We start from the raw sequence: 14,686 nt of genomic DNA on the forward strand, positions 1-14,686 counted from the left end.
GAATAAACGTCTGTGAGTTTGCGAGGCATTTGGCGAAGTAATGGAGACAAACTTAGCTGTTCGATTATCGCTGCTAATATTGCATGTTTATTTTACGCTCACATGTGAAAATAATATTCGGCTCGTGTTCATAAGGAGCTCGCACACGGTGCGAGCACTTGACAGAAAAATTGAGTCGTGACGTAAAAAAAATATTTGTCACTAAACGTACACTGGTACATTTTCCCGAACGACCAATAACGGTGAAAATAAAAGTTCTTCCCTGCGTAGAAGGAAAATAGCGTGTAACTCTCATATTTTCTGTAAAATATCAAGCCTCTCCGAACAAAACGTGCAACAATTGGCAAGGAAACGATGATTGAATCGTTGGTGATAAAAATAGTCGAAACGACTTTCCAAGTCTTTTGAACTTGATTGACGTGTCTGCATTTTTGAAGCTTTCTTCAGCTATAAATATACTTTGAGATAAAAATGAGTAGGAAATACTGAGACGAAAATAAAATCGAGCATGAGCCTGTGAATCAGTTAATGTATGGGAACATAAAGAGGAAAAATGTATGAATCGCAAAACATTGATACAAAAAGAAGTGACAATTATCGCTGCTCGGAGTTGGGAGTTGTAACGAATTCAATAGAACTCTTTTTTCAGTGCTTATCTTTTCTTGCAACAGTTCATCGTAAAAATAATCATGCTTATTTTTGTTTCTACAAGGTCGATTTGTATATTGCTCAAATTTATAAAAATCTCTATAAATTAAACATCGTTGATTATAAATCTCGAAGAGAGTGGCACTCGATTAACTAGAAAAATATGTTAAACCGGTCGACCCCACCTAAAATAATAATCGCATCACGTTTCAAAACGCTTCTACGTCGGACGACAGGCAATTATGCATGATCTTTCAGTGATGATTTAAAACATGTTTTACTCCCACTTTTATTGGCACTGCTATTTTGTAGTTATATTTGTTTGTCGCAATAAGTTCATTCTTGTCAAACTTTTATCCGGTGGTGCTTGTTCCGTAGGAAGCGTTGCAAAAAAAAACACTATTAAACTTATGATAGTAAAAAAGAAACTCTTGTTTTAGTAACAAGAAAAAAATATCAAAGTTCGCTTCGAGATATCGTTCGTCGCACACGCAACATTCTCAAGTTAAGAAAAATTTTTAAAATTCTTATTAATATTCGTTTTTAATATAATCAACTCTACACATATTAATTCAACTATTATTACGAATAAAATGACAATTTCAAGAGAAATTGTATGCAAAGACGACAGTGATCGGTCTGGCTAAGAAAGTCGAGAACCATCTCGTCACAATCGCTACGGAATCGATACTAATTTCCTCCTAATCTACATCGAATATCTTTCACATTATTATTCACACTAATTTTCAATTCGTTTATTATTTCTTATACATTTAACCTGGTTCAAATAAATTGGGGTTTTTGTGTCGTTTAAGGAGTTTCGGTACAGAAGTCTAAATATTAAGAAATTGATGAAATTTGGTGATAATGTTCTTCAACATCAAGTGCGAAAACACACATTTCTTCAAAATTTTCTTTTACTTAGTTGTCGAGTAATTACGCATTAAAGCAGATTTCTTATGCCCGGAATGTATACCTATATATATGGAAACGCTATGCTTATACACGTCAATTTTAGTTCCCAATTACTCGATAACTGTGTAGAAGTAAAATCTTAAAAAATTTGTATTGACAAATTTGGCACTAAAGAATATGTTCACCAAATTTTATAAAATTCTGATAATTTTGAAATTTTTTATGTTTTTAGCATGGTTTAGCATGGCAACGTTGTAAGCCTGTACCGAAACTCCTTAAAGGTTTTCTCCCAAAACCTTGTTACTGTTTCATTTAATTGAATTTACAAAAACTAACTTCACGAAGCAAACAGTGCTTTCTCTTCTCACTTATTGAGAATTTCCGTAAAGAACTTTGCGAAAATCCAGCATCAAAATTTGTTTCCTATTGATATCGTTGTTATTCCACGCATTGAGAACCTGGGGAAAAAAAGGTTGGGACAAGTACATTGATGGTCTCTCGTTTGCTGATAATTCCATCCATAAAAAAAAACTTGAAAAAAAATTTTTTCAAAAAATTGTAAAAAAAATTACTTTATAAAAAGAAATACAGAACAATTCGAAAAAAAATTCACAAATCTTGAAAAAACATTATATTTAAAATAAACTAATCTTTATCTATTTTTCAAAGTGTCAAAAGAATCAAATAACAAGTAAAAAATAAAAAACCGAAAAATCGCGCTTGAAATAATTTTGGAAACCGATGCCTCATTCTTCTTATTTCATTCGAACAGCTAAATCAATTGAAAAAAATTCCATCTAATTTACGTTTCCACGCATTGAGAATTCCTTCGAAATAGTCAATGACGAAATAAACTTTTGGCTAGATTCAAATATTCAATATGAACTCTGTAGAGTATTTTTCAACCTGTTTTTGAATCCAGTGAATTTGACCAGAAGAGGCAATCATACTCGTGAGAAAATGATTAACGCGAAAACGTTGCGTTCGTTTGTAATGAAATAAAGTGTCATGTATCGAGTCACAGTACACATGGAACGATTCTCTCTATTTAACGATGACTCATGTGAGGAAACGAGAAACGACGATGATCGAACTCTCGTACAACGTGTCCGGTCCTAGGATAATATTGAGGCCGGAGCAGACGAATGTAATGGCACGCAGAACGATCAATTCTCGCATCATCTCCGCGCCCACGCTTCAGTTTCCATTCGTATACATATAAATATACGTGTGAATATCGCGACAGGATTTTTTGCGTTAGCTTCTGAATGTTGAAGCGCGAGAATCGAGTTGCAATAATCATTTCTCTTTTGCTGACCATTTTTTCTGCGTAACGCCGTCTCGAGTTTTCATATGACCTCACTTGATGTGTGTCGCGGGAGCATTGCATGGTAAAACTCGTGCGATACGGTGAGCCGGAAACCAGGAAATAAACGCGAGCTGAAATCTCGAGGAGGTTTAAAATTTCTCACAGTCTGAACTTGAACCGAAAAAAAATTGTCCACGTTTTTTTGTCAAAGATCAAAGATGCTCGTGGCTCATGATTTTCCTCGATTTTTCACTAACATTATTCGATATTCACGAGGAGAAATATGAAAAAAAAACTCGCGAAATTGCTCGATTTTCGGAGAAATGAATTTCAGGTGATTTAACAAGTTGCAGAAAAATGAGCGATGGAAGATCTCAAAAGATGATTGAAGAGCATGGAATTCGGTGGCCGGTTTTTCGTACACGAAATGAAGAATATTGCTGAGAGTTCGAAGCCCTGAATTTCACGTACACCTTACTATAATTATAGTCATCATCGTAGCGATGTTCCTGGAACGGTTTGACGAACCGTTCTCTCGCTCTTTTTCTCTCACGTATATATTTTACTCTCCTTCCTGCTACCAAGAATCACTGACCAGTGAGTGAGAAAATTCCTCATAAATTGTCAAAATATTGATTCGTTATTCAATCAGTATTTTCTTGCCTTTATTCGGCCCAATTAAGAATTTTTTTTGTGATTACTCTTATTTTCTTTCTTCAATTTTAAGCTGCTCTAATATTGAAACATTTCTAACCGTCTCAAAATTTTTTCAGCTCGAGAAAAAAATGAATTTTGTCGTCAACGAAACCAAGGTGCAATGGCCAGAAGCACAGAATCGTAGCAAGAGACAGCGAGAACGAAGAGAAAACAATTCGATATGGTCAAGAGATGTTACGAAAGAAATCCGAGAAGGCGAGAAGATTTTCAAGTGTTAGCCACTGCTTTAGTGAGTCAGGAACATTTGTTTGGTATAGAGAACAATGTAAACGTTTACAGAGCATCGAGTTTATCAGGAGAGACTCTTACGTTGCACTCTCCACTCGAAGCAAAAATCTCCCTGGACCGTTTCGCTTAAATCTCCCATCACTCGAACAATCCTCTCAGAACGTTCGTGGATTTTGTCTGAGGAGGTCGATTCGAACCTCCTATTTAAATCACTCGCTCAATATCTTCGTGCCTTCCAAGTGGAAAATACAATTTTTTTATTAACAACTCCCAGCGACGATTATCGTTTCTTAATTACTGGTTGGTAGTGCCTGATCTCGTAGAATGGAAACCCCCGTCAGGTTTTTCCTCGTCGTAACTGTGTTTCTTGTCACTGCTCATTGTCGACGACTCCACCATCACAGGTATAAACACTTTTTTTCATTCTTTCTCTATTTCGTGTCAGTTTGTTGCTCAAAATGTCTGTGAATAGTGGATCGGATTCTGGATGTGGTCTGGATAATTTATTTTCAAAATCAACGATTAAAAGTCTATCATTTGACAAGTGCTCAAAATCCGAGTAAATTTTACGCTTATCAATTTGCATTAAAATTAGTAATCAAATTTTTGGAGAGTTCGAATCAAGCAAAAAGTGTGCTTCTCTATTTTTTGTCACAAATGCACAGACAGAAGAAAATTGATTGAAAAGATTTTTCACATAATCCAAAAACTGGAATTTCGTGCTCCTGTTTGTATGTCAATCGACTCGATTTCGAGAACAAAAATAAAAATACTCATTTTCGTACAGACCTCTCTGCAGTACACTATTTTTTTTCCAAAAACTTTGTACGTTTCCTTCAAATAAAATGGTGAAATTTGCGTACAAGGTTTCGGAGAGAAAATTCGAAGGAATTCATTAGCGAATAAGCTATTGAAAAAACGATTATCGATTGAAGATTTGAACGTACGAGATTACAATGATCGAGATAATTTTTGGCTTTCGACAGGGACAGTGGTTACTTGAACCACGTGCAATTGGTCCACCAGTTTCGCTGCTCATCGCCGCAGCCACGTGCAATCAAAGTCGAAGATTTATTGACAGCTGGTCCAAGTCCTGATGAGATATTTTATCCTGCGTCGACGGTCCTGTCAAGATGCGAGGGTTCAGGCTGCTGTCCCGATCTGAAACACACGTGCGGACCAATCGAGACGAAAAAAGTCAGTCTAGTTTTCATGGTGAAGCATCGAATCGACAGTCAACGTGATCGCCACCACGAAGTCATTCACGCGGTTGAGCATACGAAGTGTGGCTGCGGCTTCGAAGACGACGAAAGATTTATACGAGGAAACAAAATCGAATAGAAAATCGAAAGTGCTTTATTTTCGTTATCATTTTTCATGAAATATATCAATTTGCTTGAAATAAGCAAAGATTCTTCTTTCATGCAGAATTTTTCTTTTATGAAAATGTATATTTTTTTGAATACTATTTAATTAGAAGCATATACAATTGTTTCAGAATCCAAGAAAAATGTATTGAAGGCTCTGATCGAGGCTCATCCGCGCTTTCAGCCCCTTATTTTAATATAAACAAGAATTTTTAAAAACATCATTATTTCTAATGTAGCGTGAATACCGATAACGCAGGAAAATCTTTCAAAAGATGGAACGAAACATTGGCTGTGACGAGATTTCCGTTAATGTCACACTATGTGTATAAAATCAGCATCGAATTTTTCTCTAATGTATCACGTCCCTATGCTTGCTTGAGAAATAAAAAACTTTTGATTTTTTAGAAAAATAAACAAAAATTTTAGTTACTAATCAAGGTAGACTAACGAAAATTGATTAACTGGACTGAACATTACTCGGTTGACTGGTAAGCTTTTTTCATTTTTCGTGCCAAAGCTGGTACGAGCCAACAAGTTATTAAAATACGAAAACTCCCAGAAAATTTGTTTCTGGGGTTTTTCGAGGTTGCTCATTCCATTCTCAAACTTCGTTTTCACTTGGCTAGCTACTCTTGGAACGGGTGAAAATATGAGAGTTGAAAGTGAAAATTTTCGATTTTTCAATGGCATGTTTTTATGTCATAAGAATTCCAAGTTTTTTAGTTTACTAGAGACTCTTTTATCGGAAAAAAACAAAACTAACTATATCCGAAGGGGTGAAAAATAAAGGTTGAGGGTAAAATTTTCAGATTTTTCACTTACAATTTTTTATACTGTATTACATGGAAAATGTACATTATTTTAGGAGACTAGACGCTTTTATTGAGATAAAACAAAATTCACTATCCCCAAAGAGATGAAAAATAAGGATTGAGCATGAAATTTTCAGATTTTTCGATGAGGAATTTTTATGCCACAATAAATAAAAACTGTACGTTTTTTAGAGCATCAGACTCTTTTATCTAAATAAAACAAAATTCAATATCTCCGAAAGGGTGATAAATAAGGATTGAGGGTGAAAATTTCATGTCATATGGCATAAAAACTTGTGAGTGAAAAATCCGAGAAGTTCCGTTCCAACCCTTAATATCCACCCCTTGATAAGTAGCGAGTTTGTTTTATTTCGATAAAAGAGTCTGGTGTCCTAGAAAACTTGCATTTTTTTATGTAAAAAACTTCTCATTGAAAAATTTAACAATTTCACCCACAACCCTCGATTTTTACCTCTTTCAAGGGTAGCAAGGTAAAAATTAAGTTCAGAAATGAAATCAGCGACCCCAAAAAACTAATGTATACCAGTTTTTAACGAAATCGGTTAAAAGTTAAAAACGTTATTTCAATACGTACACTAAACAGCTTCAAAAAAATCGATTTTTTTTTTGCGTGGGCCGAAGAGGGCTGTTAGTACATGTAAAAAAAAGTGACATTCCCAAAATTTGAGATTAAAAAAAATATTCAGTGATCCCTCAAATGACTTTTCTGTTTTTTTTCTATTACGTTATGCAAACATAAAATGCATTTTCTTTCTTGAATATAGGAGAGAGTAGGGCAAAGTGGAACAGCCGGGCAAAGCAGACCCCCCCCCCCGAAAATTTAGACCATATTTTCCCATTGAAAATCCGCGAAATTTTATCATTCGGCTGAGATCATGCATCAAAATCTCAAAATTGGAAAAAAAATCTTTTTTTGAAAATTGAATTTTTTTATGGTGTCCTTTTGCCTCACGTTCTTTTCAGAGTACTATGAAATTATTGTAAACGGGATAAAATTGTATAAATATCACATATGTTGGAAATATCCACATTCTCAACAATAATAACTATTTCACTGCTCTTGAGCTGATGGGTCAATTTATTGATTGAAAAAATAAATTCAATTTTCAAAAGAAGATTTTTTGCTTTGATTACTCTCTCCTATATTCAAGAAAGAAAGTCCATTTTATGTTCGCATAACGTTTCATGACTTTTTTACAATTCTTCCACGATGATTTTCCTCAAAATAAGAAAAAACATAGAAAAGTCGTTCGAGGGACCGTTAAATATTTTTTTTGCAATCAGAACCAGACCAGAATGGGTCCGACTTTTTTTTGTACATATATGATACAATACCATTTAACCAGTTAAGGTAACTCCTCTGCTGCATGCTAGTCTAATGAGTGCTAAATTTACAAAACGCTTTTTGACTAATAAGTTCAACGTACCGATAAACTTATTGTTAGTAAATATGCATTCAAGCATATTTTATTAACGTGAAAAAATATGAAAAATGATAGTTTTGCAAAACCATCAACTGACAAATGCACATTTCCATGATGACACATTTTTACAGATGTTTTTCAAAGAATCATCTGTATTTTTCAACCGATTTTATTCCGCCAAGTCTCATTTTGTTCTTCAACTGATCCTTTACGAATTTACCACGTAGATTTCTCCTTAAATTCACATCTTCAGTAATTATTAATGAAAAAGTTTTTTCACTTAATGAATAATTAGCTGCAACAGTGAAACGATCGAGTTAAAAAAACAACTACATGGTGGATTCGTAGAGGACCGGTTAAGGACCAAAATGCGACTTGTTGCAATAAAATTGATGAAAAAAGGAAGATAATTCTTCGTAAAATACCAGTGAAAATGTGTCATCGTGGAAATTTGCATTTATCAGTTGATGGTATTGCAAAACTATCATTTTTCATATTTTTTCACGTTTAATAAAACATGCTGTAATACAAATCCACTAACATCGCGTTTAATCGGTTTTGAATAAATCAGAAGTTGAGAATGCACGCACCAAGATTTGATGGCACATTTTTGTAGAATTGCAATCACATAAAATAAACAGATTCGTTTCACTTTACGATGGCGATTATCAGGTGATGACCTAATTATTCTATCTTTTGAGAGAACTCTTATGCCTTGCTAGCCATAAGATGTACCGAAATCAATGGCTTATCGATAATTCTTCATCGTTTCAATAAACTACGTGCTCGAAGATCAAATTGCCAAAACTTTGATATCCGTTGTTACAAAAAGCGAGCTTTCGAGCACGTTCGGAACGCTCCACGCGATTATACATACCGGTTATCAACACGACAATAAACGAAAACCGGTCACACAGTGCCGTTTTATCGAGAAATAAATTCTTTGTAATTTTTTTATTTCACGGAGGCACGTTTATTCGATACGATAAATAAATGAAAAAAGGTCGACTACACCAGAAGAGAGGATGATGGACGTTCTCTCGCCTCAGGGTATATAAAAGCTCGTTCCGTACAAAGTACCCGAAAAACGATCGTTCTGCGTTCCGTGTGCAATTGACTCGTGTCCGCAAAATCCCCGTCGTAGCGTAAGTAAACCTAAAATATTTCAATTCCATCATCAATTCTCAAGCTATTTTCGCAGTGGGAAAAAGCAGGCAACCCAAAATTTTTTTTACCAGGAACATGGACCTTAAAGTTCTGCTGAGCGTTGCCACTGTCGTCGCAGCGATGGGACTTGCATCAGCCAGACCGCAAGAACACTCACAAACATGGAAAGGTCTGCCAACGATGGTTGTCATGATGCAACTGTCAGATGATGCGGCGAACCTGAAAGAGGAGCAGAGCAGCTCGCTGTCAACGGGCGAGAGCACGGCTGGCAGACCATCGTTGATGATCATCCGACTCAGACCCGTTCAATCCGATTCAACTGACAGCCGACTTGGTACCCCGGCGATCGACGCCCTCGCGAAGAATAGAAGCAACGATAGGACTGACGACGATGCCATTCTGAAGCAAAGTCGCGGTACCGATGACAGCAACGTCAGTGTCGAAAAAAGTCGTACCGACGACCACAACAGCGAAGCCATTCTGAAGATGAGTCCCACCGACCTCGACAATACGGATTTTATTCTTGGGAAAACTCGTACCGGTGTCGTTGACGAGGCCATTCCTACAGAAATTCCCACCGACGTTAGTGGCAGCAACGCTGCTACAGAGGACAGCAGCAGGGGCATGAAAGTCAGCAATGGCTATGCGAAGGACATTGGCATTGGCACGAAGATGAACCTCATCAAGAGTTCCGATCACCCTGCATCAGGCTCCCAGCACGTCCCGACATTATTCATCCGAGCAAGCGACGATGGAACCGCATCAAAGTCGACTTCGGCATTGGGAAGTGATTCTGAATTGGAACGGCCGAGTCTTTATCCTCGTCAACAAACCTTGTTGCGATACGCTCATCCAGCAAGGTACATTTAGATACTCCAAAGATTTCTCATCCAGCAAGGTACATTTAGATATTCCAAGAGATCACTCCGACCCGGAGGGATCGTGTCGACGTTCTTTCCGGCTTCGAGTCCGCGACTGCTCCACGCTAGTCTCGCTCATGACCTGTAATCTACTTGAATTTTTTAATTTTTAGTTTTAATTTTAATTCGCTACTGTAGTCTTTCTCACTTTGTTTTTATCTTATGAGAATTTTATTTTTTTTTTTTACTTATTTTTCGTGTTATGGAAAACTCTATGACGTAGATGAATAATCGATTTTTTAACGTGATCTATCACTTGTTCAGTGGGTTAAATTCTGCTGCACGTTTTATTCCGAGTAGGCTGATACTTGGGAGAAAATATGGGTTACAAGCTATTTTCATTTTATTAGAGAACATGGTATAACTTTTATTTTTCTCAAAAAATCAAAAATGTCCGAGTAAAACGCGCAACCATTTCGCAGCTGTATCTCTCGCACTCACACAAGTGGTAGATCACTTTGAATCGACGGTTTTTTGTTCGATTAAGGATATTTGGTACAGGCTTACAATGTTGCCATGCTAAACCATACTGAAAACATAAAAAATTTCAAAATGATCGGAATTTTATAAAATTTGGTGAACAAATTCTTTAGTGCCAAATTTGACAATACACATTTTTTAAGATTTTTCTTCTGTACAGTTATCGAGTAATTGATCACTAAAGTTCAAGTGTATAACTAAGCAGAAGAAAATAAAAAAATAAAAATTGTGTTTTCGCACTTGACGTTGAAGAACATTAACACTAAATTTGATTAATTTCTAATTATTTAGACTTTTGTACGGCACATCGTTAACGAGGTTGAATAAATCTGTAGAAATTCAAGTCCCTCTTATTTGTTTTTCAATGCAGAAATATACACGATAATTCATTTTCATGGAAGCAGAAAAGTTGATCGACGAAAACCTCGATTTCTTTGAAGCTATTCATCGGGCTCGATGTTTGTTGATAAAATCTCCGATCCTGACCAAAATTTGACCACATGTTCTTTATACCTGTAGCTATAACGCATATCGTACGATTTTGCACATTTTGAGTGGAACTATTTTTTTGTGCAAAAAACAATTTTAAAAAACTCGCTTTTTCGTAGTTTTTTAATAAATGGCCTCCATTTTGTAATTTCTGAAAAAAATCAAAAATCGTATGATACAGCCATTTACCTGTTGAATCTAAAGCCAAATTTTTTTCTCCGATCATCCATTCCAGAGATTTTTTCAACAACACACGCCCATCTTTTCCTCGGACCTGTCTTCTCCCCCATTTTTCTGTACGAAACCTCAGTAAAATAGTAAAAATAAAAAAAAATTTATTGTGTATTTTGAGAATGTATTTTTTAAACCTAACACTTTTTATACCCACATTTATAATTTATACCGGTCGAAAAAAATCAATAAACCTTATTTGGGTTACCGAAAGAATTTATTCAGTGCGTCGAGTTTTGCGGTGGTTATGAATACTTGAATAAACTTAGGGGAAATGTAATGCGTCGACCGGTAAAGAGTTAATACAACAAACGTTGTGTAACACTCACAAATATGCCCGAGTCAATGAAATTCATTGTATAAAAGCAAATCGCCAAATCCATTCGCCTTGAGAGTTAAAATTTTTCAGTTTTTCCATCACTGCTCAAAAATGTATGACTCAGAGATGCGAAGGCATACTATGCAGTTGATACTAACGCGCGCATAACTTACGATTCGATTATTTGGACAAAAGAGGCAAATATTTGCATCTAAATTGCACGTCAAGCAAGTGAATAATATATTTGAATAGTTGAAACTGTTGGTGAGTTTGAAATAAATTATGATTCATAATGTGAAAACGATAAGGAAAAATAAGAATTCGTTATACATAAACGGAGGTTTTCGATTGTATAGAAATATTTTCTAAATTCAATATAATGATCGTTGCCTGTGTGCCTCTGTATTATTGATGAATCCTACTCACGACTAAATTGCACGGTTCTCGTATAATTCCCTAATCTTTAATTTCGAAATATCTTTTGGCGACCTCCAAATCGCGCTTGATCGTCTCGTTTTCCGGTGCAAGTTTAAGTGCAGCCTCCAATTCTGGTATTCCGTGTTGCGGAGCTGACAATTTGCAGAGCGCTGCGCCCAGCCGAGCGTGACAACGAGCTCTCGAGTCACGGTTCCCCTCGCACTTCGGTACCATCAGCTCCAAAGCCTGCGATAAAAATTTCTATTTGATTTTCTTGCTCTCCCATCCAGCCTTCTTTTTCGTCGAGACTTTTTTCTTTTTCTCATTGCCTTGGAACAATCTTCAGCGCATCTTTGATAATTCTCCGCTGCGTAGTGCGCCGCCGAACGATTCACGTACAGAGACGACATTTTCTCACTCAACTTTATACCGTGGCTGTATGCACTCAGCGCACCCAAATAATTGCCAGCTTTGAAGAACTCGCTGTTAATTTTTATGGAAATTCAATGAAGATTATTGAAATAATATCAAAATAGAATAATAAAAAAAAATATAAAATTCACAAATAATTGCCAGCTTTGAAGAACTCGCTGTTAATTTTTATGAAAATTCAATGAAAATTATTGAAAAAATTGTCGCATTGATAAAAATTCGTGCGATCGAGAACGAAAGAAATGTGACATTTTTGACAGAAATACTTGACTTACTCGCCCTTTTCCTTCAACCATTGAGGATCCTGTTCTTCAGGGCGTAGATCTTCTGAGACGAATCCAGTCTTCCTTCTAGCTTCAGCTTGTTTTTCCAGCCACTAAAGAGCAAAAAAATAGTAGGTTGGAAAAGTGGTGATTTTTAATATTCGACAAAGCATTACTTCTTGCTCCTCGAGATGAATGCTCTCTCGTGCCGGTGTAGGGAACTGTCTTTCAGTGAATTTAACGTCAATGGTGCACGATTTCCTGGGCCTCGGTATAGCAACTCCATTCTGCTCGAAAATACCCTCGCGATTTTTCCCAAGGAATTTATTTTTCTCGTTCGAAAGTACTCGCCTCACTATTTCCTTTCCGCGATTTTTCATCTCTCTTTTCTTCCTTCGTACAAATTCTCGTCGTACTTTTTCATCGGCTCCGAATGAAACTTTAGAATTGTTCCAGGTTTGGGTATCCGAGTCCGAGTCCGACGAATCCGAAGACGTACTCAATGCTACGGCCGTACTGGAATTCCCGTTATTTCCTGAAACATCAGCCCACAAAACCCTGATCGACTGAATTTTTTAGAAAAAATGGATTTTCGTATTCGCATTTACTCGTCGATAATAATTTTGGTGGTTCCTCTTCGACTTTGCTTTGCTTCCTGACACTGTCGCCGTTCTCGTTATTCAACGGAAGTTCCGCTATGGATGACAAAATTTTGCACAATCTTTTTCAATCAACCACGTATAAGATAAATTTCTTAGAAATTTATTTATTCGTTACTTGGCTTCGTTTCGGCGCCTTTGGTAGCTTCACTTTCTTCTTCATTATTTTCATTCATTTCAGCTCTCTCGGATTCCGCGATTTTCGAATCACTGCTGGTTTCCTGAGATTTCTCGTTGCCGAACCACTTTAAAGGTGGTCTAGTGGCAAAAAAAAGGCCAATGGTTAAAAAATCTTTCTACAGATAACTTTTGAAACTCGACAGAGATTTTCTTCCTAATGCAAAGAAGCGAAAATCAATTTGAATCGTCGGTGTGAAAAAAGTATGAAAAAAATAAATTTGCCTGTAAGCTTTCCTGTTCTCCTGTACAGACCCGACGACGCTTTGAAGAATGGGTTTTTCAGCCTGATTGCGCCAATCCTCGAAATCTTTCATAGCTTCTTTTCGATGAGAATCTCTCATAGATTCGATTTTGTTGAGCCACTCAGTATCAAGATCGATTTGCGCTCTGACAGCCCGTCGCTGCAGTGCTTGACATTTTTCTGGGAAAAGAAAGAAAATGGATGAGCATTAAAATATCGAAGGATGAAAAGAGGCCTCGAGTCATCCATAGAAACTGAATGCGGGTGAACGATCTTTGCAATACTCACTGCTTTTGGCCTTGGCCTTCTCCTCAGCGGAAACTTGGGCGAGTTCGAATGCTCGCGATCGTTCAGCACGCTTTTTGCTCTTATCCAGATCTTCCATCTCCAGAGACGGCCATTCTGCACCAATTTCTTGTTTTTTCAGTGTATATATAACTGTTTCGTCGCCAATGGTACATTCACTCGACTCTTCGACGATTGCGCCCCGAAGAAAAAGTTCGAAAATGAATGGAGGGTAGCTCGCCTTTTTTGCACGAAGACAAAATTTCATTCGCGCGAACATCCATATTACAGGGAAAAAAAATTCTAGTATCAACGGAATTCAAAAACGTGATGCAAATGCACTTGTTCAAAAAATGTTGTTGGCGTTGAATTGTTATGGATTACAATTGACCAAGTGACAGAGAGAGTTACATTTTGTTGAGTGAACCAATCTCACAATTTAAATAAATAAGTTCATTTTAATATTTCGATAACACTTGATCCTTGGCTATCCGAGAATTGAGTATGAATTTTGAATAAAAATGTGACGAATTGGGGTATTTTTTCGTTGTCCGAGGTACGAATTTAAATGAACTTTCGACCAATTCATAATTTTGATTAAATCGACGACGTACCTTAAAGTAATTATTAACGGCAAATAGGTCAATTTTCTTCGGGTGACCGGTTAAACGCGTTGTTATAATGACAAATTCATGATTTTGCCGCCAAGTATATTCATTCACGATAATGGCGGGCATGTTGAATCGCAATATTTCGAAGCTTCGATCAGCAATGAAAGCGATGGACTGGTCTGTAGTTTCGGCTCGTCCTCGACGATTTCTCGACGTCTGAAGAGTGAAGTTATGCTTGAATTATGGATCAAACAATTGGAGAACACAGTCGTTTGTCTTGTGACGGCGCAGTAAGGAGCAGTAAGCGGGTTGGTTTAAGGTAGTTCATGCACGAAACGATTTTCTTACGAAAGTCTTGAAATTTACACACAATTTACGTGATTAATCGACTGACACACGTATCAAATTTTAAAGGGTTCCTCTTATTGGTTATTGAAATAAACGTGTTTAAGGTATTACTGGATGGATAGCCCAGCCGATAAATTGTACCTGATCGAAATTTCCGTACTTCGTGATGCAATAAAAATCTGAAAAAATTCAGCAACATT

General features: G+C 36.6%; 3 protein-coding genes across 4 annotated transcripts; 2 read left to right on the top strand and 1 right to left on the bottom strand.

The window, feature by feature from the left end:
• The first annotated feature begins 991 nt into the window (after nt 1-991).
• On the top strand, nt 992-5,604 carry LOC122416076 (uncharacterized). Of its 2 annotated transcripts, XM_043428756.1 has the most exons (4): nt 992-1,152; nt 3,220-3,469; nt 3,646-4,221; nt 4,804-5,604. In XM_043428756.1, the coding sequence occupies exons 3-4, from the start codon at nt 4,142-4,144 to the stop codon at nt 5,156-5,158; spliced, it is 435 nt and encodes a 144-aa protein (XP_043284691.1). In that variant the 5' UTR covers nt 992-1,152; nt 3,220-3,469; nt 3,646-4,141; the 3' UTR covers nt 5,159-5,604. The 2 variants fall into 2 exon arrangements, with proteins under 2 accessions (XP_043284691.1, XP_043284690.1); XM_043428755.1 differs by lacking the exon at nt 992-1,152 and having other exon boundaries at nt 2,328-3,469.
• A 2,835-nt stretch (nt 5,605-8,439) lies between these two features.
• On the top strand, nt 8,440-10,140 carry LOC122416075 (uncharacterized). Its single transcript, XM_043428754.1, has 2 exons — nt 8,440-8,589; nt 8,683-10,140. Exon 2 carries the CDS (start codon nt 8,687-8,689, stop codon nt 9,479-9,481), a length of 795 nt encoding a protein of 264 aa, XP_043284689.1. The 5' UTR covers nt 8,440-8,589; nt 8,683-8,686; the 3' UTR covers nt 9,482-10,140.
• A 203-nt stretch (nt 10,141-10,343) lies between these two features.
• On the bottom strand, nt 10,344-14,622 carry LOC122416145 (dynein axonemal assembly factor 4-like). The gene is made up of 9 exons (XM_043428853.1): nt 14,142-14,622; nt 13,531-13,768; nt 13,224-13,422; nt 12,940-13,079; nt 12,771-12,857; nt 12,339-12,697; nt 12,175-12,275; nt 11,797-11,950; nt 10,344-11,713 (listed from the first exon to the last, which is right to left on the bottom strand). Exons 1-9 carry the CDS (start codon nt 14,262-14,264, stop codon nt 11,507-11,509), a joined length of 1,608 nt encoding a protein of 535 aa, XP_043284788.1. The 5' UTR covers nt 14,265-14,622; the 3' UTR covers nt 10,344-11,506.
• Nucleotides 14,623-14,686: the final 64 nt, after the last annotated feature.

This window comes from Venturia canescens, chromosome 9 (assembly GCF_019457755.1).
Source record: "Venturia canescens isolate UGA chromosome 9, ASM1945775v1, whole genome shotgun sequence".
NCBI classification, from domain to species: domain Eukaryota; kingdom Metazoa; phylum Arthropoda; class Insecta; order Hymenoptera; family Ichneumonidae; genus Venturia; species Venturia canescens.

Bases quoted from the DNA above. Each gene is read 5' to 3' on its own strand.
- LOC122416075 (XM_043428754.1), top strand. From the start codon at position 8,687: ATGGACCTTAAAGTTCTGCTGAGCGTTGCCACTGTCGTCGCAGCGATG.
- LOC122416076 (XM_043428756.1), top strand. From the start codon at position 4,142: ATGGAAACCCCCGTCAGGTTTTTCCTCGTCGTAACTGTGTTTCTTGTC. The intron at 4,222-4,803 runs GTATAAACACTT...GGCTTTCGACAG, and splicing joins CGACGACTCCACCATCACAG to GGACAGTGGTTACTTGAACC.
- LOC122416145 (XM_043428853.1), bottom strand. From the start codon at position 14,264: ATGCCCGCCATTATCGTGAATGAATATACTTGGCGGCAAAATCATGAA. The intron at 11,951-12,174 runs GTAAGTCAAGTA...AAAAATTAACAG, and splicing joins TGGTTGAAGGAAAAGGGCGA to CGAGTTCTTCAAAGCTGGCA. The intron at 11,714-11,796 runs GCAATGAGAAAA...TTTTTATCGCAG, and splicing joins GCGCTGAAGATTGTTCCAAG to GCTTTGGAGCTGATGGTACC.